Here is a 22595-nt window from a genome sequence, read left to right as displayed (position 1 = left end):
CTACATGGCGTTGATTTAAGGCCGCTCGAGTGGGTAGATAGTCTCTCAATACCCTTCATAAAAAATGTTTCACTTTATGAGGTATCTGGAGTTTCCAGAGAATGACCCATTGGCCTTCAACTTTTAAATGATCTAGGTTGAGCACCCTCTCCATAAGACCATGATATATTGACTTCACCATATATGCTCCATCTTCACTCCAACCATAGGCCTTTTTATCATCCTCGTATTCGAGCATGATAGGTACTATAAGGATTGCTTATGTAACGATTTGTCTCGTTGCTACAATATTACTAACTCTAAAACACGTAAATTTTTATTTTTAAATGAAATTTCCATAAATTTGATTATGAAAACAAGAGTAAATTTTTCGCGATATACATTCACCAAATAACACACAAACACTTAAATAAACACACATATATGTATATCTTAAACCATTATACACCATTCACATGACGTAAAATAATTTAATTTTTACATGTATCTAAATTCGAGTTTTACATGCTTAAATAAAAAAAGTCATGGAACCACTACGGAGGAGTTGATAACAAAATAGAACTCTCTCCCAAAATAATTTCAACATCATTAGGTCGGCTCCGTGACTTCCACAAAAAGAATCTCCATCCATGTCATCTACTGTTGTTCATCTACTCCCACAAACGAAGGTTCACGATCATCACAAGTACCAATCATACGGTACAAAATTGCAAGGGTGAGTTTATTATAAAAGAAACCAACAATTATCAAATGACCATAATTAACAAGAGAAACAATAACAAGTGTCATGATCATACACAATTATATATCAATTCAACATACACTTAACAACTATTTATCAACTTTTCCATAATTCCAATCAATCATGTTTAGTATGATGCATGCACCTAACCTTAACTCTCAAATGTAATATGATACCATTCGTCAGGAAATAGCCCGAGCGTGTTCACGCGACACTCATATTCAGGAAAACTAGTAAGTAAGTGTTGAGGTCACCCTGTCATACATAAACAACTCCCCCCGATGGTGATCAGTCTGAGTCATAAGGCAATTCCAAACCGAATGACATGTCCCCAAGTACAAGTATTTTCCCTCATGAAAAACTACAAGTACTTACTGACAAAGTTTATACTATTTCCATGCAGTATGAAATATGACACATGAGCACCATCAATGCATTGACCGTGGATAATTAAAGATTCTAAGCCACCCATTTAATTCAAAGATGCTTAAAACTCTTTAACCACTCTATTTCCCTCACCAGGGATGTTCAACTTGGTCATTACATCCCTTATGTACATACACAACATACATAATTGCAATGACATTGTAAACATCAATGACATTTCATCTCAATATCATTATCAATATCATCTCATCTTAGTGTCATTATCAACATCAACATCATCCCTGAGGTAACTTTTACAACGTCTCATTTTTAAGGTGATAACTGCAAAATTTAAGTTAATTTGATAGTCAATTTTGACTAAGAATGATTGTGATTTCTTTACTTTACCGTTGTTTTTAATGAAATAATAAAAAAATTAATATTTTTGTAATTTTTGATTAGCAGAAGTTAAAAGAAGAAGATTTCAAGTGTTTTAGAGGAAAATTGATGTAAAAACTTGAAGAAAAAGTTGAAGATTAAGACAGTTCGCTTAACGCGCAAGAGAGACCTAGTGCATTTCTTCGCTTAGTGAACAGTTCACGCTTAGCGCTAAGAAGACCCACGAAGAAGCCCAAAGGCGTGTTTAGCGTGGGCTTTCAAGCTAAGCACGAGGTTGCGTGGAAATTAAGCTACCTTAGGCCTATAAAAGGAGTAGGAAGCAAAGGAGAAATACACACTGGGATACCAATCCCTAAACCCCGAGACACCAAGACTCAAAGCTCTCTAATGAATATATCCTAAGCCTGAGTATCTCAAATAGGGGAAATCATCTATCTATGTCCATTATCTCATTTTCCTCCTCTATCCATCTTTCTTTTTCTATCCACATCAGCCCCTAAATTGTAAAGTCTTTCATGACAATGAGAGACTAAATCCCCAACGTTGGGAGCCTAGCAGCCAAATGCCATTGTAATGTAATTTTTCCTTATTATTTATTTAATGCAATGCCAAATTTTATTGTTTCTTTCCTGTGCTTTATTGTTATTGTGTGGAATGATCATCCATGCATTAGTTTTAGGGGTTATGCATTGGAAAATGATAATTTCTAAAAAACTGGGAAAGAGCATCTAAACAATTCATTGCTAAGGATAAAGTGATTTTATTTTGTCTCTGCATACATCTCCATGTTTCATGTGATTTACTATTCTATCCTTGTAAAAGGATTTGAGACAGAGAATAGATAAATTAGACTCTTCATCGTGAGGGATCGTGATTAAGTGTCTTAATAGATATGACTGGAAATTGAGAAAACATTAAATAGAGAAAAACATTAATATTGTATCAAAGGTAGTTAGGCATGCTAGGCTGTAACACATTTGCATTTTGAATTTATCTTTTTTTTCATCATCATTTTATTTTCTTTTTCTTTTCTTTTACATTAAAATTTCTTATCTATTTTATCTTCTACTTTTTTTTTACCTTTATCATCTTTTAATTTAAATCTTTATCTTTCTTTATCTTCTATTTTAAATTCATTATCTGTTGCTTGTAAATTGGGTTTACATCAATTTAAGTACAAACAAAGTCCCTGTAGATTTGACACTCGAACTTCCGAGTACTTTACTATTTTAGACAAATTGGTGCACTTATCAACGAGTTAACACAAGGATTTTTCAAATGAAGTATAAAAATATCTTATTCGATACCCAAAACATAAGAGATACTAAGAAAAATTCAAACTAACTAGGAGAAAGATATAGAAGTTAAGGTTACCTCAGAGAAATTACAAAAGAAAGGATTGTGAGCTTATTTCTCTACTGAATCCTTGAGGTGGATTCTAAAGATTCTGCTCCAATTAAAATGTTCCTCTCCATGCAGCGGTCTGGCGGCAAACAAAAGTGGACTTGTGGTGGCCACCGATGGTTGTGGGTGGTGGAGAAGAAAGTGTTAGGGTTTGGGTGGGTGTTTGGAGAGAAGAAGAGTGAAAAATTGTGTTTTTCATGCTGAATAACGTATTTATAATCTACTGATCTCACTAAGTGAAATCAACTTTTGGCGCTGAGCATGAAATTTCATATTGAGCATAATTTCTCTACTGGCTAGAATTACGCTTAGCACGCTAATCTCGTTGACCGAATTTTTTCCTCGGGTTGAAATTGCACTTAACACACAAGTCTCGCTAAGCGAGATGTTTGAAAGTGTTACTTTGCAAATCCCAATGGTCAAAATGTAAAGATATGGGTTACGAACCAAAAATCCAAATTTGAAAGCGATCCAATAGTTAACAAGTCTAAAATTGTGGTTTTACTTGAACATGTTTTGGTAAAACTTAAAATCTCACAATTTCAATATAGGTCAAACAAATTTCACATAATATAACATCCACATCAAGTAATTACACATAACTAATTCACATAACACCCTAACTCATCTAAATCAAATAAATAATAAAATAACACATGAAATACATCAAACATCATTTTCAGTTAACAAAATTTTAAGACATTATAACTTTTACAAATTGATTTTAAGACTCAGAACCATATAAGCATGTCAAATTAGATGTTGTGTTGGCATGACATCATACTGATGCCATGCTCATATTTTGTTTAACCTTTACTATCTTTCTTATATTTTGTTGTTGTTAAAAAAAAAATAGAGAATCACAATGTTAATGTGTCTTTATTTTTTTCTTCTAGTAATTAATATTAAAAGATATTTTTGGTTTATATTACTATATTAAAATATATTTTAATTTTCTATTCAAAATATTTTTTCTCAATAATCTATTTTAAATAATAAAATGCATAAATTATTTTATAAAAATTCACGATTTATAATCTATTTCAAACAATAAAATAGTAATCTTTAATATATACGTATATAGGTTGAGATATTAATTTTTATAGTAATATACTATCAATAAACAATTATTATATTTATTAAATCTAATAAATATGTTATATTTAATAAATATAATGATTGATACCATACAAGAAAAAATACATTTATTTATATCTTTGTATAAATTAGAAACGTTAGCAATAATACATTTTTTAAAAACATATTTTTTATTATGAATTAAAATTTATTAAAAATAAAAAATTCACTTTTAATTTTTTAAGACTACTGATTCTAATAATTTCTTTATTATATTTTAATAAATTTTGATTAATAGTAAAAATTAAGTTAAAAGTATAATTAATAATATCTCATTAACACTTACAGGTGACACAATGAGCCAACCTAGTCTGAACCTATGCACTACAATGTAAGACTTAAACTTGAATTAAGCACGAACATTTTTAGCTCGAGATCATGGTCTAATGAATCCAAATTCAATCTAGATTATTCTTATCCGACCTATGAAAATCCACAGCTTGCATTGAATTGAGTAACCAATTTTATCACCTCTAATAACACTTATATTATATAAATATACACATAAAATTAATTAAATGTTGCATTAATAACTCTTCTCATACATACATATATATATATATATATATATATATATATATATATATATATATATCATATTAATTCAATTAATGCACAAATGTATATATATTAATAGTAATAAATGTTTTAATAACTCTTCTCAATTATATATATATATATATATATATATATATATATATATCATATTAATTACAATTAATGCACACATATTTTTTTATTATTTTAACATAAAATTAATTGCGTATTGTAAGACAAATGGACTTTATTTTAAGGAGGAGTACCATTAATTAAGATCCAAAGTAAAAAAGAAAAACTTAAAATAACTAGTAATTCTCCCGTCATATAACAGTTGTGTAAGAAAAAATATATTTAAAAATAATTATTATTTTAACCTTTCAATGTAATATTAATTATTTTTTTACTTATATCTCTTATGATATTTATGATAAATAATAAAAATTTAAAATAAATTAATGAGGTTAAGATTAATTATATAAAATTATTATTTTCTTTTACCTATTTATTAATTTGTATAAAATAAACTATGACAATAATTATAATGGTCTCCCTGAACCATTTGATTCGTCAATCCCAAAAAAAAATAAAAAAAAAATAAATATCCATGGTTAAGTGATAAATGAAAAATTAAATTTCTTGCTTAAAAATTTACATTTTATATTCAATAACAATAAATGCATACATATATCTTTTTACGTATTCAACATTTATAATTAGCTATGCGCATTTATTTTGACTTTGACGGTAAAAGAAAGTGCCAAAGTGGGGGTTAGCGATGACGATAACGGGGTAGGTTTTGGACCAAAAAGTCAAGAAACGTAAAAACGCATCGCGTATTAAGCGGGGACGCAAAAAAAGTGAGTGCGCCGCGGGTACTTGATACTACCCCAAGTGTGTCGTGAAGAGTGCTTAACATATTTTTATCACATTATTTTTTAAGCACATACTTTATCAATATTAGATAATTAGATAAAATTTATACTTTTTTGATTAATATGTGTTAAAAAATATGCTAAAAAGTGCATTATTATTAATTAATAAGAGTTGGATCACCAGTAAAGATTAATTTTTCCACCATATAACAATTTAACAAACTAAATTTTCAAACTTTGTTAAAAGATATTCACGTTTAATACTTAATCTTATGGGATAAAATTATTTCTAAAAAGAGATATTAGTTTAAAAAAATGTTTTATTCATATCATCATATTAAAATTTTAAAATATCTATTAAATTTATTAACAATTAATACTTAATAAAAAATATTGTTAATGAGATCTGATCTTGCAACCATCTATCCAATTTAGTTCTAGTAAGACAAAGGAAAATATTGATAAAAGAGTTACTAACCTTGAAAGGAAATAAATAAGAAATAACTAGTGAATAAATAGAAAGAAGATTAGAAGGAGTGAAGAAAAAGGAGCAATGACGACTTTAGAATGTTAGAAGACAAAAGGGAAAAAGACTATGCATAAATAAAATAAATAAATAAACTTCACAAACAAATAAATAGTATAGAAAAACCATAAAGAAAGTCATCCGTTTCATTTTCTTCTGCGCTTCTTCTCTGGTCTCTGGCTTCCTTGGTACGGGAAGAACTCAATCTTGTCCCTTTCCCTTTGGTTTTTCTTTCTTCGATCTCTTCACCTTCCTTTCGACTACTCTCTTATCACAGCTCGCTTTCTTAACTAGAGCCCTCTCCGTTGAGGTACGCGTATCCGCGTCTTCTTAACTTTTTTAGTTTCTCAACTTTTTCAGATTTTAGGGTTTGTTCAGGTTTTCACTGTTTTCGCTCTTTTTTCCTAAGATCAGTGAGGAGTTCGTGAATATTCGCTTGAGATTTGACTGCGAAGCTGGTTTTAGAGGTTTCGGAGTTTCTATTTATTGCTTTTGTTATTATTTTTTTCCAATTCTAGCGTTCGTTTGTTGTGTCTTGTGGTTGTTTCGGTCTCACTGTGTGTTCTTTTGACGAATTCTCTTTCAATTTTGCTTGCTTTTGTGTTTGATGTGGGAGGCATGTGTAGCTAGTAGAGTTTGTGGCTTCTAATCGATGATTTTTGGTTAATTGTTGCTAATTTTTTAATTGTTCTCTTGGAAAGTAGTTGTGTTTCAGAGAAGTTTTGGTATGCGTTGATTTGCACAAGGGATTGCTCGTGAATCTGGTCTTTGAGGGTTTACTGTTGGAATTTGTTTATATAGAGCGTTTTATGCGTGTTTAATTGTTTTTTTCCCCTTTTTTCAACAGCTTGTGTCATATGCATTTGATTCTAAGTTTTGAAAGAACTAACGGTGTTGGATACCGGAGGTGTTTTTTATTTGGTGACGTTAACTAGAGCAGCTTTTGCATGTTATTCTTTTGTCATAAATCCGGATTGTAATTGGAGTATCTTTAGTGTTTTTTATTTTCCACTGGTTTCAGCAATTGGTAATGAGACAAATGCATACCATGAATGTTACTTTTGTTGCTGTAATTGAAATTTTTATTATGTTGAAATGCTAAATTATTTTGCGGTTTATTTTGGTTCTAGGGTTTCTCCAGGTGTGGTTTGATTTACAGTTTCTGATGCTGAAGAAATAAAAAAGCTTGAAGGCTTTTGCTCTTCTGTGTGAAAAATGTTGGAAAGTGGTGCGAAATTCCCAGGAATAATAGATCTCAACAAAAATAATAACAACTACTATGATTTCTCTCAAGGCTTTTACCATAAGCTTGGGGAGGGTACCAATATGTCAATTGACAGTGTTGGGAGCTTGCAGACAAGTAACGGCGGAGGATCTGTTGCGATGTCTATCGATAATAGCAGTGTCGGGTCCAATGATTCCCATACTCGCATGTTAGACCACCAAGGGTTGCGGAGGCGTGCCAATGATAACTACTCTGTTGCACATAGTGCCAATCGTCGGGGAAGAGTCACCCATGCTTTGAGTGATGATGCTTTAGCTCAAGCTCTAATGGACAATAGTTCTCCGACTGAAGGGCTTGACAATTTTGATGAGTGGACAATTGATTTGAGGAAACTGAATATGGGTGAGCCTTTTGCTCAAGGAGCTTTTGGGAAACTTTACCGAGGTACTTACAATGGTGAAGATGTTGCAATCAAAATCTTGGAGAGGCCTGAAAATGATCCAGCAAAGGCTCAATTGATGGAACAACAGTTCCAGCAGGAGGTCACAATGTTGGCCACACTAAAGCATTCTAACATAGTTCGTTTCATTGGTGCATGCCGCAAGCCAATGGTATGGTGCATTGTAACTGAGTATGCCAAAGGTGGTTCAGTTCGACAATTTTTAATGAAGCGTCAAAACCGCTCAGTTCCCCTCAAATTGGCTGTCAAACAAGCTTTGGATGTTGCAAGGGGGATGGCTTATGTTCATGGCCTTGGATTTATCCACAGGGACTTGAAATCTGATAATCTTTTGATTTTTGGTGACAAGTCAATTAAAATTGCTGACTTTGGAGTTGCCCGTATTGAGGTGCAAACTGAAGGAATGACACCTGAGACTGGAACATACCGTTGGATGGCTCCGTAAGATCTTTTGCTGTTCTCTCTTTTTATATTTATATAGTTTTATATGCATTCTAGCTTCATTTTTGGAATGATTTTTGGAGAGCTTCTCTATTATGGTTAATTTTTTTAAGATGTTTATTGAAGGCAATATTGCTTAAATTTTAAATGCTTCTGACAAACAACTGCTTGTTTTTGTTTTTATATCATGTTTTCCTTGTTGAGGGCGAGCCCTGGTGCAGCGGTAAAGTTGTGCCTTGGTGACTTGTTGGTCATGGGTTCGAATCCGGAAACAGCCTCTTTGCATATGCAAGGGTAAGGCTGCGTACAACATCCCTCCCCCATACCTTCGCATAGCGAAGAGCCTCTGGGCAATGGGGTACGAAGTTTTTTTATCATGTTTTCCTTGTTCCTAATCAGCTGTTTGTGAATTGTGTTCCTGAACAGAAATGGCATATACAGCTGAAATAGTAATTATGCAATTTCCTTGAGACATATATGTTTGTTGTACAACTTTTTTGTTTGCTTCTGGTTTTAATATTGCCCGGTGCTGGTAAATCTTGTTCTATTGTTTTTACAATTTTTATTTTTAGCTAAATATTTGTCACTATAATATAATTATAATTATGATATACATTTCTTTTAATCACATTCTCGCAGTGTCTTCTTATCATTATCTTTCATGCATCAAGTAGTGGCTGTCATTTTGTTGACTCAAATGCTAAGGGCATGTCTACACTGCATCAGACTAACCCTACAGAAAAAATAATTGCAATTACTTGCTTCATCATTTATTTTAGAAGCAAGTTCTGATGATAATGCTAATTTCTGAAAGTTGCCATCATTGGAAGCTGCACTTGACATGACAGTTTAAAAATATAGCTCTTGTTTTTGAAACCTACTTCTTTATATTCTTTTAAACTTTGTTTTTCTTTTGACTTGTGCACATTCATGGTTTATGGCTGATAATCTCTACAATGGTGCCATCAATTTTTTTCTCATCTATTTTCTGCTTTATGTGTCCCCCAGCCTGCCCAACTCCTTGCTTGGATAATGACAGATGTATTTTGCATCCATACTGAATAAACAATCAAACTTTTGATTTGAGCTTAGAAAATTTTGGCTGCATGTTTTTGTGAATCTCATGATTTTTTTTCCTCCTTTATTTGTGTTCTCACATCTCAGTGGCTTGATATATTTGGGTAGATGCATTGCACTCTGCTGTCTACCAGCTAATTCCTATCATGCAACATTTTGGTGGTAGAGTTGACAATTCTGCTTAGGGGATCATTGACCAAGCTTTGGGTATACTAGAGGAATGCTTAAAATCTATGGTTCATTCATCAGACAAATCCAATATACATGTGTTTGTCCCAATAAAGACATGCTTTCTAATTACTAGCCCATGTCAAGCAGAAGTTTAATTAATCAAAATTGCCATAGCTTGGTTTTGAGTTAGTAATCTTGTTGTGGTTTAGGGTAAGCTGCTAAGCTAGGGTAATGAAGCTAAGTTGTTTATAACACTTGTTGGTATTTTTGTTGGGCAATTTGGGCAAGTGAATTTTGTTTCTTGTATTTGGCTTTAGGTAGTGAAAGCAGCTGTATGTTCTGGTCTTTTATGCATTTATTATCTGAATATTGGCATGATTTGGCGACCTACATTGCATGGCTATTTATTGGATATGTATTCACGTGCCATATCAAGGGTATTTGGAGAATATTGGGTATGTATTCACATGCTTCCTTAAATACTGGCATGATTTGGCAAGCTACAATGCATGGTTAGTCATAAACAGTTGCCACAATCCTACGTTACTGTCTGCGATATCATAGTAGCGTTGTGAAATGTGAAAACTTCGCATGATTATGAGCATATCCTGTTGCATTCATGTATTTTCTAATGCATATTGTGTTGCAGTTTATCTTGTCTTGATGCTTAATGGCCGTTGCATGATGAGGGAGTTATGTTTCTATTGGATGTTTAATTTGTTGTGTTTTTGGCCACTTTGTGTTCGCTGCATTGAAATAGGTCCCAGTAATTGTTTTTTGTTTGGACATTTGTGTTTTAATGGAGGTTTGATTGCATGCCCATTACATTCATGTGCTTGTATCGGTAATATTTAATGACATGCCTTGAGTATTTTCATTTGAACTGTTGCACTGTTTGATTATTTATTTTAACTGTATTGGGCAATATGATTAATTCTTCTTACAGAAATGGCAACATGGAATCTATATGTAGGATTATGAATGTGTAAGATTAGGTTTATTGTGGCTGACTCAAAAAACTGGATTGAGGCTTGTGTTTAGTGCTGTTATTCTTTAGGGTGTTCTGACAGGCATGTATTCTACTCAAAACAAGCCAAGGAAGCATGACACCCCCTTGCTAATGTTTTGATTTTTCTTGTCAAATACTTTTAAATAAATTTGAAACATTTGTTATGCATTTCTAACATTCTTTTTTTGTGTTACTTTGAAAATATTATAAAATATGGCTTGGAAATCATGTGAAAAGAACTGGAATTTTTCATTTTTTTTTACTTTGCTTTCTGATAACTTTGTTGTGGATCTTGGGCGTGCCCTCAGGGTTTATAGGAATATAGGGAAAAGTGCTCTGATGATATTTTTTATATGTTATATGGTTTTGTTTTTGTTTTGAGGAAAATGCTTGTATTTTTCTGGCAAGCATTTTACAGTTAGATTTGCTTTGAGATTGGATTGTTTTGGTTGATTTTCTTTGGTTCTATTCAAAGGGAAACATCCATGAAACTTCCTTGTTAGATATTCAGAGGAATTGGAATGCCATTTAGTTGTTATTCTTTTTTATGACTTTCTTATAATGATATATTTACCATTTGTTTCTTTGTCTTATTTCTTTCTAAGACTATTCTTCTGCTGAATGAGGGATGTTGATAGCTTTCTAGAACTAGCTGGTAATCAATACTGACTATATAGGGGAGATTTATGCAATTATGTTCAGCGAATATATATATATATATGGACAGCTCCATTCATCATGCATGATATTACTCTAATCATGTCTGCTTCAGAGTCAGCATGTTTTCACATGCTTCTGCTAATGATCAAAATCCAGTTATCCATCTTGTTTGAAATGCAGAAATTCATGATTAATTTTAACTGTTTTATATTTTTGTTTACAAAATTAATTTGTTTTGGTATTTAGATTTTGTTGTTTGCTGATCTACTGCAGGGAGATGATCCAGCATAGGCCTTACACACAAAAAGTGGATGTATATAGCTTTGGGATTGTTCTATGGGAACTCATCACTGGTATGCTTCCATTTCAGAACATGACAGCAGTACAGGCCGCATTTGCAGTTGTCAACAGAAATGTTCGCCCAATCATACCTAACGATTGCCTAGCGGTTCTCCGTGACATCATGACAAGATGCTGGGATCCCAACCCTGATGTCAGGCCACCATTTGCTGAAATTGTAGGAATGCTTGAGAATGCAGAGAATGAGATCATGACAACAGTTCGGAAGGCTCGGTTCAGGTGTTGCATGACCCATCCAATGACTGCTGACTGATCTGATCCTCTGTGAAAGCAAATGCAAAAAAGTCATAAAAACATAGACTGGAAAATTTGGGGGCAAGATGAAACTCTGGTAGTGAAGGGTGACTATATTATAGCTTTGTGTATCTGTGTGTTTTATTTATTTATCTGGAGACCTTTTGCTTATTCGGTATCTGTTTACTGAATGTCTGTTCTGAATTAGTAAAGAGAAGACGGTGTATGTAATACATGCATGTTTACAGTTATGTATAGCTTGAGTTCTGAAGGCAACATAAAATGAGATCATGGGCGAAAACTTTTGCTTTGTATGTACGCTTGCTTGCACCAAAACTCACAACTACCCCGGGGATTGACATACTGCCAGGTTTGGTTCAACGTGGGGCTTAAATTTAGCTATTAAAAGAAAATAACTCAGACTTATCCAATTTTGACATTTTTTTTCTCCCTTCGATAAACAAGTAATTTGCTTCTTAAAAAATTTATCCTACTAATCATCTCTACTTCTAAAGTCTTAACACACCGTTGGTCGTTGAACTTCCTTTATTGCTTTGAGTCCTTTCACGTGCTTCCTTCAATAATATTACTTCTAGTTTTCTTTCGAGTTCTGATTTTTTGACATTCATATATCTCATAAACTTACTTGATATCTTTATTTTCTCTTTATTTCTTTCTTCTCATCAAATTATATCATTTATCATATTTATACTTCTCTTTTTCTCTCTCAAGGTATCAAGTAGTATTGAATGACAAAATATCTTTTTTGCTTTTTGTATTCCTAATCATCGTTCTTTTCACACGTTTCCTTCAATAATATTACTAGTTGTATATCCTAATAGAATATTGCACTACCCTCTTTTTTCTATATGGAAACAGTGCATTTTTTTAACTTGTTTTTGTGATGCAGAACATTTGTGTGTACTGCAATTAAAACTTAACTTGCGTAGAATTTGTCATAAACTATCAACGTTATTATTTGTTATGAATGATTTTCATCGATGTTAATAAATTAACTGAAGCGACGTCAATCTTGTGAGGGAGAAAAGTTAAGTAGCTCTGGTAGAAAAGAGAGGTAGTGGAAGAAAAAGAGAATAAATTTACAAAAGCTCTGATATTAGATCTACGATTTTGATTTTGTAATGTTGCATTCTAACCTCCAAGCATCTTTAACTTTACCATTCACACAATAATTAAGTCAATTAATAGACGAAGAATAAATAAACCCAGTTTATAATTAAAAATAATAATATTTTCTTTTGAGTGGTAAAAATTAAAATTGGCTTATTGTTAATACATTAATGAAAGGAGAAAACCTTAAACATAAATAGGTAATAAGATAAGATAATAATTTGGGAGGTTCATTGATTCATTTAAATAAGAGAATAAAATAGAATTTATCTCTTGTTACAAAAAAAAAGGGAATAAAATAGACAGAATATGACAAGAAAAAAATGTAAGGTAAGGAAAACAAACATCTAATTACAATTTAATTTCTAAGAGGGAAAACAAAAAGGTATATGACAGATGTTGTAAAAAAAGGGGAAAAAGAACGAAGTTGTAACCCTATCTGTTAGTTTTGTTTCTCTTTAGCTTCGCCAGTCCAGTAAGCTTTTTCAGCAACAAGAATCTTTTCAGGGTTGAAGGGCCCGCTTTCATGATCTATTATATTGCTTTTCCATTTCATTCCATCAGTAATGCTTTTAATCTTCACCAGAAGCTCCACTGTCTCTCTGAATATAACAGTACCTTCTGGCCTCAAAATTCTATCCATCTCCAGTAGTATCTGAGTAATGTTGCACCTTCCACACACAACAATTAATCCATTTCAAAACCATATAATAATTAAGACACAATTCATAACATGGTAAGAAATAAATAACATAACCTAGAGAGTTAGATATACAATGTCCATAAGTTTACCTACCTATCCTGATATATGCCAAATACATTACTAGCATGGATGAGATCATATGTTCTTGGATAAGTTGAGAAAGCTTCACACCAATCATGGTAAGTTCCAATAAAACCTCGTTCATAAATTGCACCAAGAGTGTCATGGTCTGAATTAGGGGGAACAACATTCATAACCCATACTGGAAATTTTATTAAGGCTGCTGCAAATCCACCAAGATAAGCATTCATGTCCATGACGTTTCTATATCTCCCTTGGGAAAGAGGAACGAGATGCTTGTAATGTGCTATCCTTTCCCTCCATACTTCATTGTCCTTTTGAAATTTCTCCGTATCAATGCTTGGTATTGAACCACTACTAATTCGAGGAGGGACCGCAAATGCTCGTTTAGGCCATTTTTCTAGTGCCCCTCCTGCCATTTTGTCTGCGCTGTTAACTTCTGGCAATGGAGTTATGCACTTTTCCATATTTTGGTACCTTTTCAATGCAATTAAACAAAGAAAATGCTATGAACAACCAAGATTTCAATCATAAGTGATCCTACCCATAGTACAAATTAAGGACAAAACTTAGATACGATAGTATGACTTGTCAAAATAGACATTTGTCTTAACAATAGTTTGAGTTTCCATAAAAAATCATGGTTGATATGACTTCTGTATTAGTAATGATAGGATAAAAATCTTTTACACGATTAGTGCATAGGCCATTTACTCATTTGTTATTGAAATGAAAACAATGATTACTAAGATTAGATGGTTGATTTTGATACAACACTAAAAGTAGTTATGAGATTATGTAAGTTTTGCTGTAATAATAGAAATGGTCTAAAGAATTACCAAGCCATGTCAGGATTGTCGGATTGACACATGTGTGGTGTTTTGTAAATCTGTTTAGTTTGTGCACATCCAACGTGGTTTTTAGGCTTTTGCCAAATGGAGAGGTCATCCTTCTCAACTACTTTTGTCCAACATATGCGTTTGGCCACTTCCTCAATAGCATCTTGCTCTTGCTTCAAATCCTCTTCGGTCCTTTCCCACCCCCTCCAGTATTTCTTCCATCTAATAGGTGGGCCAGAGAGAATCCAATAGCCACCTGGCCTCAGAACTCTATCCACTTCAATCAAATACAAACCATCTGTGGGATGAAAATTAGAGAATTAATGACTAATGAAAATGCAAATACAACTATTTTTCTTTTAGGAATGAAAATGAAGACGTACAACTTATGAATTCCTAGCAAAAATGGTTCCATTTTCATGCGCAATGTTGAAAGAATAATTAATGCCTTAATTGTATATATGTACTTAAGTTTTGTTCTGCATGCTCTTCTGCCGTATTCGAACCCAATATCCTATGGAATTGTCCTGACAACAATTGCCATAGGGACCAAGACGGCCTGTAAATATGTACTTAAATAACTATTTGTTCGATTAATTATTTCTTATTAAATTAGATAGCCCATGAAAATAGTGGGTCATCATAATCTAAAAAGTGTGAATACCAAATTTGTGCCAAGGTATCAAGCAGCGAGAACAATGAGCCATATCAAACGCCCTTGCTGGGTATGGAATCCTCTGTGAAGCCATGATGCCAATCATTGCTGGAACTCCTCTTTCCAATGCAAACTGGACCTGTGCTTCATGTGTATCTCTTGGTGCAAAGGACATAGCTATGATGTCTCTTTTCAAAAGGTAAGCACCCCAACTTGCAACCTTTACAGTGCAAGAAGGAATTAAGTATAAGCAACACACCCTACACACAAAAAAAGCATATATAGTCCTAACGTTTGATTTGATTTTCGATAAATCACGATCACCTATTAAACTCAACTGTGCAAAGTTCCAAACACTACTAGGTTACAACAAATAAAACTCAGTTAACAAAACGTAAATAATGTATGCAGGATGAAGATTTTTACACTTTAATTCAATCAGAAATTCACACATATAAGTTTATTGACTATCAATAATCACCTTAAAAGTTTATCTAATCTAACATGATTTCTAATAGGTTGATAGTGTAAAACTCAAAAAATAAATAGAGGCATAGAGATAAATGAGGATAGAATATAGATTAACTTACACCACAGCCAGTATCAATTGCAGTTCTGATAGTACCACTTGTGAGGGGAATAAGCTCATTAATGTCGTCAATGTATGCATCAGCTCCACGTGGAAACATTGTACCTCCTCCAGGGAACCTGAATCTGTCACCTTCAACTTGAATCCAGTTTTGAATAGCTTTCTCAATGCTAAGCTCTTTGTGTGGAATATTGTCGTACCAAGCATAATCTCTGCTTTGAGGCCATTTAAAAGGTGTCTTGTATTTTGGTGGAGCAGGTATGAGGCAGTTTAGTAGTTCCTCCTTGGCGGGGCAATGTCTCTCCCTATACTTCAACATGTTTCGGTCAAATTTGCGACCTCTAACGGGATCTTGGCACGGAGTGTATTCACTAAACGACATGTCACATGGTGGGAACTCTTGTGCCCCTCCAGAATCATTGACGTCAATTTGATGATGACTTTCAAAATTTAAATTAGTTGCTGAAGATGACATGCCTGATGTAGTTGACCCAACATTACAATCCACTTTTGAGAGGATCTCAGATTGGCTATTGGGTGACGGAGTGTTCTTCCATGCACCCATTATGTAAGATAGAATGCATAGCCCACTAACTCCTAAAATCCATGTCAGACGATTTCTCTTTGAATCAAACTGACCATAATGTTTTGGTGATCCATCCTTGCCCATTTTCCTTCTGCTTTCACCTCTGAGGAAATTTTCAAATAAACAAATATTAGTTTATGTTCATAAGTTTGAGATACATGAAGCTGCAACAAGTCAACAACAATTGAATGGTTTAATAGTGACATTCTTCTACCAAGCTACCTTCACTTCTTTTTCGTGTATATTAGAAATGTAGAATCTAATTTTGATATAAGTGACAACTAATAAAATATTTTTTTTGGTTGAACTTAGATATCTCTCAACTAAGGATTAAGACTAATCTCTCAAATATTGAAATTCATTTAAGAAGTTGATCTACTTAAAAAGATAACTTATTTTAGGTCGAATGAACCATACTTTGCTTCCTACTTTAGAAACTATAAAAGTTTCGTGTAAGTGAAAATGCCTTAGTATATTGATTTGACCATAATTTCTTATTTGTCAATAACATGCAGAATGTTTTTCACTAATAGTAAATCAAAATTTAAAATGTTTTTAATTGCAACATTAGTAATCAAGTTTAGGATTAATGTATCTAAAGAATCAGACTGAGAGCTGAAATAAATGTGGTGATTTTGAATCAAGAAAACAACTAGACATTAAGCAAACGATCAGAAAGTGGAAAATGAATAGTGCTTGTGCTCCACTTTAAACTATGGAGCTGCCTTTAAGATATTTAGTTAATTAGTTGAAGATGAACCTGTTTTTGTGTATTAGAATTGAATTTTGATATATCTACTAACTATTAAATCTTTACACTATTAGCGAACCGTATTGTTCTACTTAAGAAACTAAGCACTCAAAGTTTAATGCAACCGAAAAACTTTTAGTTAGTATAATGATGCAATGCTTTCTTATTTGTACTAATAATGTACAATGTTTTTCACTAATGCTAAATCAAATCTAAAAACAGATTTTTCCCTATTGCAACAATATTAGTCAAGGCTGAAGATGAATGTTCTTGTATAGTAACAAAAAAATCAAATATATTTAAAATTTTTTGAAAAGAGAGAGTTAAAATGAATAAAGTGATCAAACAATGAATATTAGCAACCCACTATCTACAATTAATTAGATGGAATTCATAGCTAAATTATAAACGAGATTATTGGACAGAGAGTTAAATTTACATGATTTTGTGAACACATGAATTTCATCATATTACGGTAAGGTGTAAAGAGTATGTTGTTATCATATCTTTAAGATATATATTAATGATCAACTAGGAAAAGGTGAAAAACATTGTTGTTATGAAGAGGGACGAGACCAGAAAGATAAACAATCGTATTTGGTTAGGAAAATTCACGGGAACTTCAACTTTTTTAGTTCTATATTTAAAAAACAAACAAATAAGGAAAGATAGAACAGTGGTATTATAAGAAATGTGTATCTTATGCCAAACAATTGCAAAAAATAAATTTAGTAACTTCAAAATTGCAAAGAATGAAAATAAGTGGTGCTATATTTTTTATAAAAGAAACAAAAACACATAACTGAAAGCTAGAGGAGGAAAGAACATGTGAGGTTAAAAAAGTAATACAGAAGGAGTCTTAAATTGAAGATATTTTAGTAATTCTTCTTTCAATTAGACTATTAATAGCTTTTAATTTATAGATGCTTGTTTGCTCTTGTTTTTACCTCAGTTATTAGATTCCTTTTTCTTCTTAAAAAAATCTGGGAAGGGTGGAGGTTAAGTCTTCTAAACTAAATTACACATAAACTACTGATGATCTACTCATTTGATATAGTAGCTAAGTGTAGAAGTAATTTATACGAAAAAAATTAAAAGAGAAAACCTGAGAAAGGGAACAAAAGAACACACGCACCTCAAAGTTTTAAGTAAAATATACTATCGATATTCTACTCTTTCAATGCCATCTTCCACAAATAATTGGGTATCTATCATTCTATCATATTTGAATTATCCACACATGACAAGTTTTAAAGCCAGAGTAGCAACTAATGCAAAGAACAAAAGATGTGAAGACAAAAGCAACAAAAGAAAAAGAAAACAAAAGAAAAGGAAGGTGAATCTTGCTGACATACCAGAGGTGATGATATTGAGAAGACTCGAAGAATGTGTAATTTTTTTTTATATATGACGATATTAAGAACAAAAAAAGGAATAAAAAGAAAAGGTAGACAGAAAAGGAAGGTGGGGTTTGTTTGTAGCTACATTTTGCATCTTCCATTGTCCCCTAACTTCTTGTTCATCCAGAGAAATGATGGAAGAAAATAGATAAATTGGATTTAGTCAACAAACCTATTTGTTGAGATGGCAAATAATGAGACATGGTAGCCTCTATTTACTCTTTTTTCACAAACAATAAGGATCTTTTGTTCCTAAGAAATGTGAGAGAAAAAATAGAAGGAAACTAAAGGAGGTTTGTTGTGAATGCTCCCCTCCCACACACAAAAAAAAAAAAATGTAGTAGTAGATGCAAGATACAAGTGTGTTGTGTGTAGGTTTAGGAGTGGAAAATAACAATTAAAGTATATCATATATATATATTATTAAAATTCGTTAGCAAGTAGATATACACTCACATTTTAAAAAAATTATTGGTGAGACTACTTAAAAAGAAAGAAGAAGAAAAATTAAGTTGTAGTATAACAATGAATATTTTATATTACGTACACTAGTTAAAATCTAGTAACTAAAAGATTGAAAATAATAATGAATGACTCTAAATATCGATTTAGAGACTAAATCTAAATGTTTGGAACCAATATAAAGTTAGCATGCATCTAAAATATACGCCGATAGTTGTTAAGGATTCTATTCATTTATTTAGAGACTGTCAAGTGTGACTGTGTGAGCCACCGCGTGCCATTGCCGGGAAGGGATTTTGATTCTTCTCAAGCGTTAGTCTCGTCGGTTTCACAACAGTTGCCTTGTCTTCCATTATCATTTGTTTGAGATGAAATTTAAAATCATAAGATTATTTTAAGAATCAATTATATGTATAATTAATCATTGTTATTATCTATTATAATCAGAATCAATTCTTTATTTCACTTTGTTAAACAGTGATTTGTAATAATTAATTTTGTTCGGATGCAACAAAAAATCAACTTTTATATGGTAAAAGAGTATAAAAACAGCTGAAAAAAAATTATTTTTTTGATAATTTTCTTTCTTTCTAAATTTAATCTAAAATTTCCAAACATCTTTTTTTTATAAAAAACTTAAAAATGAAACAAAAACAACTAAAATTGGAAAGAATTTTTTTTCCCAAGCATGCTCTAACGATGTTTTAGATTATGTTTCTCAAATTTGCTTTAGTGTATTCTAACGATGCTTATAAAAAAGGATGTTTGGAAATTTTAGATTAAATTTAGAGGAAAAAAAATTAACGATGTAGTTGATCATTGTTGCAAGTCTCAGATCGAGTGGTTAACCCAACATGGTGAGTACTTAAATAGTTAGGTAAGTTATTCTCTTATAAATTAAATTTTAAGGAGGGATGTTTTGGATGTCTGGCCGCACTTTAAGAATTATGTTTCTCAAATTTGTTTTAATATTCTAATTTTTGGCACTCTAAATTCAAGGGTAGTTTTTTTTGGATGAATTTCTCTTTATCCTAGTCACCTTTTCATTTTCATTCTTTGCCTTTATGTGCAGACTTTTATTTCACAGTATTTGATTATTAAGATAGTGTTCGGTAAAATGAGAAGAAAAAGAATAAAAGAAAATGAAAGTGTGAAAAAAAAAGATAGTAGAAAAATAATGAAAAATATATTTGTTTGATTTAGATGAAAAAGAGGGTAAGAAAGATGAAATATTTTAATTAAAATTTTTAAATAGGTAAAAAAAAAACATTAGTCCAATTCTCATTTAACTCCCAACTAAAACAATTATGCTGTTCTTTTATTTTTACAAAAACTTTTAAAAAAAAATAAATAAGCATATTGAAAGAATACTAGCAAATAAAATAAACCTGATGTGATATAGTTAACTTATGCTCTATTGTTTTATTTCAACTTTCTTCAATAGTCATGAAATTAATGATCGAATATACAAATTATGTCTTTTACAAAACAAAAGAGACAATGAATCCAAATGCAACCTAATAAGTTTTTTTTTTCATGTGTATTGCGTTATTCAAATCCATTTAGCCAAAATGCAGTCAATATGCCCGTCCCCTATGTTGATCAAATCGATTATGAAATGAGGACAATCAATTATACAGTTGACATGGGTAAAAAAACATAAAATATGTCACGTCTCAAGTTGTCACACGCGGATCATAAAAAAGAAGAGAGGATAAATATAAACATTTTTTTAACATTATACTCATATTAACTATTGTTTATCTTAATTGAGTTTCATCTCATTTTGGGGTCTCATTTTGGGGTGAAAGAACTCTAGGTATAATCTGATCTCATTGTTCTTATTTTCATTCCTACAAAATACATCTCATTTTCACTTTCATCCATTCTCACTTTCACTCATACCAAACACACATTAAGTCTTATATCTTGCCGGGTATTTATGTAAGCATTGACAAAGGAAAAATAAATCATTTCATCTATAAGTATTGAAGAAAATTAAACCCAACATTTTGATTCAGATGCTCTCTTGTACCAGGTTTACTTTTCAATATTGGAGCAATTTATTTTGCTTTTTTGAGCAAGTTGTGTGCATTTTGAGATTGAGAATACATGTTATTAATTAATGATAAGATATCTCTGTACCAAAAAAAAATCATATTAGATCCCAATTAATCTAAATCAAGTGAATTTATTCAAAAGGGTAAAATTCTTCGAATCTTTTATAGGTTTTGATACCAAAATCATACTTTGAAAGAAAAAAAAATCATATCCTGCAGAAACATAATAACAACATTTGACACAATAATTGAAGAGTTTATTTTCGTTTCCTTATAATTTATTGAAAATAAACAAACATGAAATACTATATTCTCAACCATCGTTCACACTTTATTTAAGAGAGTTGGACATGAAGGAAACTTAAATCTAAATATAAATTTCATGCTACTAAGGATCAAGTATTTCTTTTTTTCTTTGTATGAATTTGTTCAGTTATTCCAACCATTGGTTCTTGTGCAAGGAGCAACAAATACTTTGTAATTCTTCACCTTACGCTGGAGCTCTAAATATGAATCTTGTAATTCTTCATACTGAAAAAGTTCTGTTATTTCATGTTGTTTCAGTTTCTTAGCAAGCTCCGCACCCTTCATTTTTTCCTCGCATATTTGAGCTTTGACGTCAGACAATTGTTTATTTAGCCCATCAATGTCACCAATTTCATTATTTGGTTTAGGCTCTTGTTCAAGAAACTTGGCCGCAACAACATCAACACTTGGGTGCCCAAAAGGAAAATGTGACTTGTTTTGCGCTGGAATCCTTCACCTCTGCCATTTCAATCTTACGACGACCCATAATTCCTTCACCTAATAATACAATTGAACATGACATTACAAAGAAAAGATTATTGTGAAGGTTTAGGGTTTTTTTTTTTATCAGCAATCAAAAGAAATATATAAAGAGAATGTATATGATCGCAGGTTTCATCCCTTTTGGTGAAAAAAAACTAATAAATTAATCATTAACATTTATACAGAAAAAAATAACTGAATGTAAAAGAAGCAACATATATAAAAGTTTGTCGTGAAAGTATAATAACCATGACGTAAATAGCAAGATAACTGCCACTTTGAAACTAACCATGATATCAGTAACAATAAGAACAGTATAACACTAAACCAGAAAACTATCTACTTTAATTGTCTTATATCCCTGCTAAAAAACTGAACCGAGGAGAAGGATTCGGTAACATCATAGAACCTGGTTCGTATTTCAGTTCATGAGCCACTTACCAGATTTTGTAAAAAGTTTCACTCCCTTAGAAGTAAATCTGGTATATGATATGATATACATTATTCTTTATTTATATGCACACTCTTTGAAAAATATTCAATATTGAATTTAAAGTTTCTGATTTTTTTTACTATGTATGGAAAGTATTTTAGTATATTCCCAATTTTATGAAATTGGTCCTATGAACATTTGACTTGCATTTTATTTCCATTTTTTCATAATTAAATGATAATAATACTAAAAACTTAGGCATCTTTGATTTGTTGAAAAACAAATAATATAAGTTCTTTATTTGCTAGATATCATTGTAACATTACAAAAAATGTTTTTTTTTGTACCACAACTAACATTAACTATTCTTTTATTTATTAATCTCGCCTAAAATATTTGTTTGAGTTTATATGTGTGGGATTAGAACAAGAACATACATAGCTGCTAGAATATGTACTTTGTACAAAATGATTTGTCTTTTCTTTTTCTTCAG

General features: G+C 31.7%; 2 protein-coding genes across 4 annotated transcripts; one reads left to right on the top strand and one right to left on the bottom strand.

Moving 5' to 3' along the window:
• Positions 1-6107: 6107 nt before the first annotated feature.
• On the top strand, positions 6108-11937 carry LOC114413488 (serine/threonine-protein kinase STY13-like). 3 transcript variants are annotated; one of them, XM_028377937.1, is made up of 4 exons: positions 6114-6296; positions 6401-6453; positions 7117-8112; positions 11303-11937. In XM_028377937.1, the coding sequence occupies exons 3-4, from the start codon at positions 7202-7204 to the stop codon at positions 11640-11642; spliced, it is 1251 nt and encodes a 416-aa protein (XP_028233738.1). In that variant the 5' UTR covers positions 6114-6296; positions 6401-6453; positions 7117-7201; the 3' UTR covers positions 11643-11937. The 3 variants fall into 3 exon arrangements, with proteins under 3 accessions (XP_028233736.1, XP_028233738.1, XP_028233739.1); XM_028377938.1 differs by having other exon boundaries at positions 6396-6453; XM_028377935.1 differs by lacking the exon at positions 6401-6453 and having other exon boundaries at positions 6108-6296.
• A 1101-nt stretch (positions 11938-13038) lies between these two features.
• Positions 13039-16363, bottom strand: LOC114411574 (probable methyltransferase PMT18). Its single transcript, XM_028375215.1, has 5 exons — positions 15623-16363; positions 15042-15252; positions 14378-14675; positions 13551-14015; positions 13039-13425 (listed from the first exon to the last, which is right to left on the bottom strand). The coding sequence occupies exons 1-5, from the start codon at positions 16289-16291 to the stop codon at positions 13197-13199; spliced, it is 1872 nt and encodes a 623-aa protein (XP_028231016.1). The 5' UTR covers positions 16292-16363; the 3' UTR covers positions 13039-13196.
• Between the last annotated feature and the right edge of the window lie 6232 nt (positions 16364-22595).

The sequence above is a fragment of the Glycine soja genome, chromosome 5 (assembly GCF_004193775.1).
Source record: "Glycine soja cultivar W05 chromosome 5, ASM419377v2, whole genome shotgun sequence".
Taxonomy (NCBI): Eukaryota; Viridiplantae; Streptophyta; class Magnoliopsida; order Fabales; family Fabaceae; genus Glycine; species Glycine soja.
Note: the sequence above shows the minus strand (reverse complement) of the source record. Positions and strands in the feature narration are given on the sequence as shown.

What these genes read in the sequence shown, in the direction of transcription:
- LOC114411574 (XM_028375215.1), bottom strand. Translation starts at nt 16,291, where the DNA reads ATGGGCAAGGATGGATCACCAAAACATTATGGTCAGTTTGATTCAAAG. An exon ending in GATACCTTGGCACAAATTTG is followed by an intron (nt 14,676 to 15,041) that starts GTATTCACACTT and finishes TTCATCCCACAG; the next exon opens with ATGGTTTGTATTTGATTGAA. An exon ending in TTTGGCATATATCAGGATAG is followed by an intron (nt 13,426 to 13,550) that starts GTAGGTAAACTT and finishes TGTGTGTGGAAG; the next exon opens with GTGCAACATTACTCAGATAC.
- LOC114413488 (XM_028377935.1), top strand. Translation starts at nt 7,202, where the DNA reads ATGTTGGAAAGTGGTGCGAAATTCCCAGGAATAATAGATCTCAACAAA. An exon ending in ACATACCGTTGGATGGCTCC is followed by an intron (nt 8,113 to 11,302) that starts GTAAGATCTTTT and finishes GATCTACTGCAG; the next exon opens with GGAGATGATCCAGCATAGGC.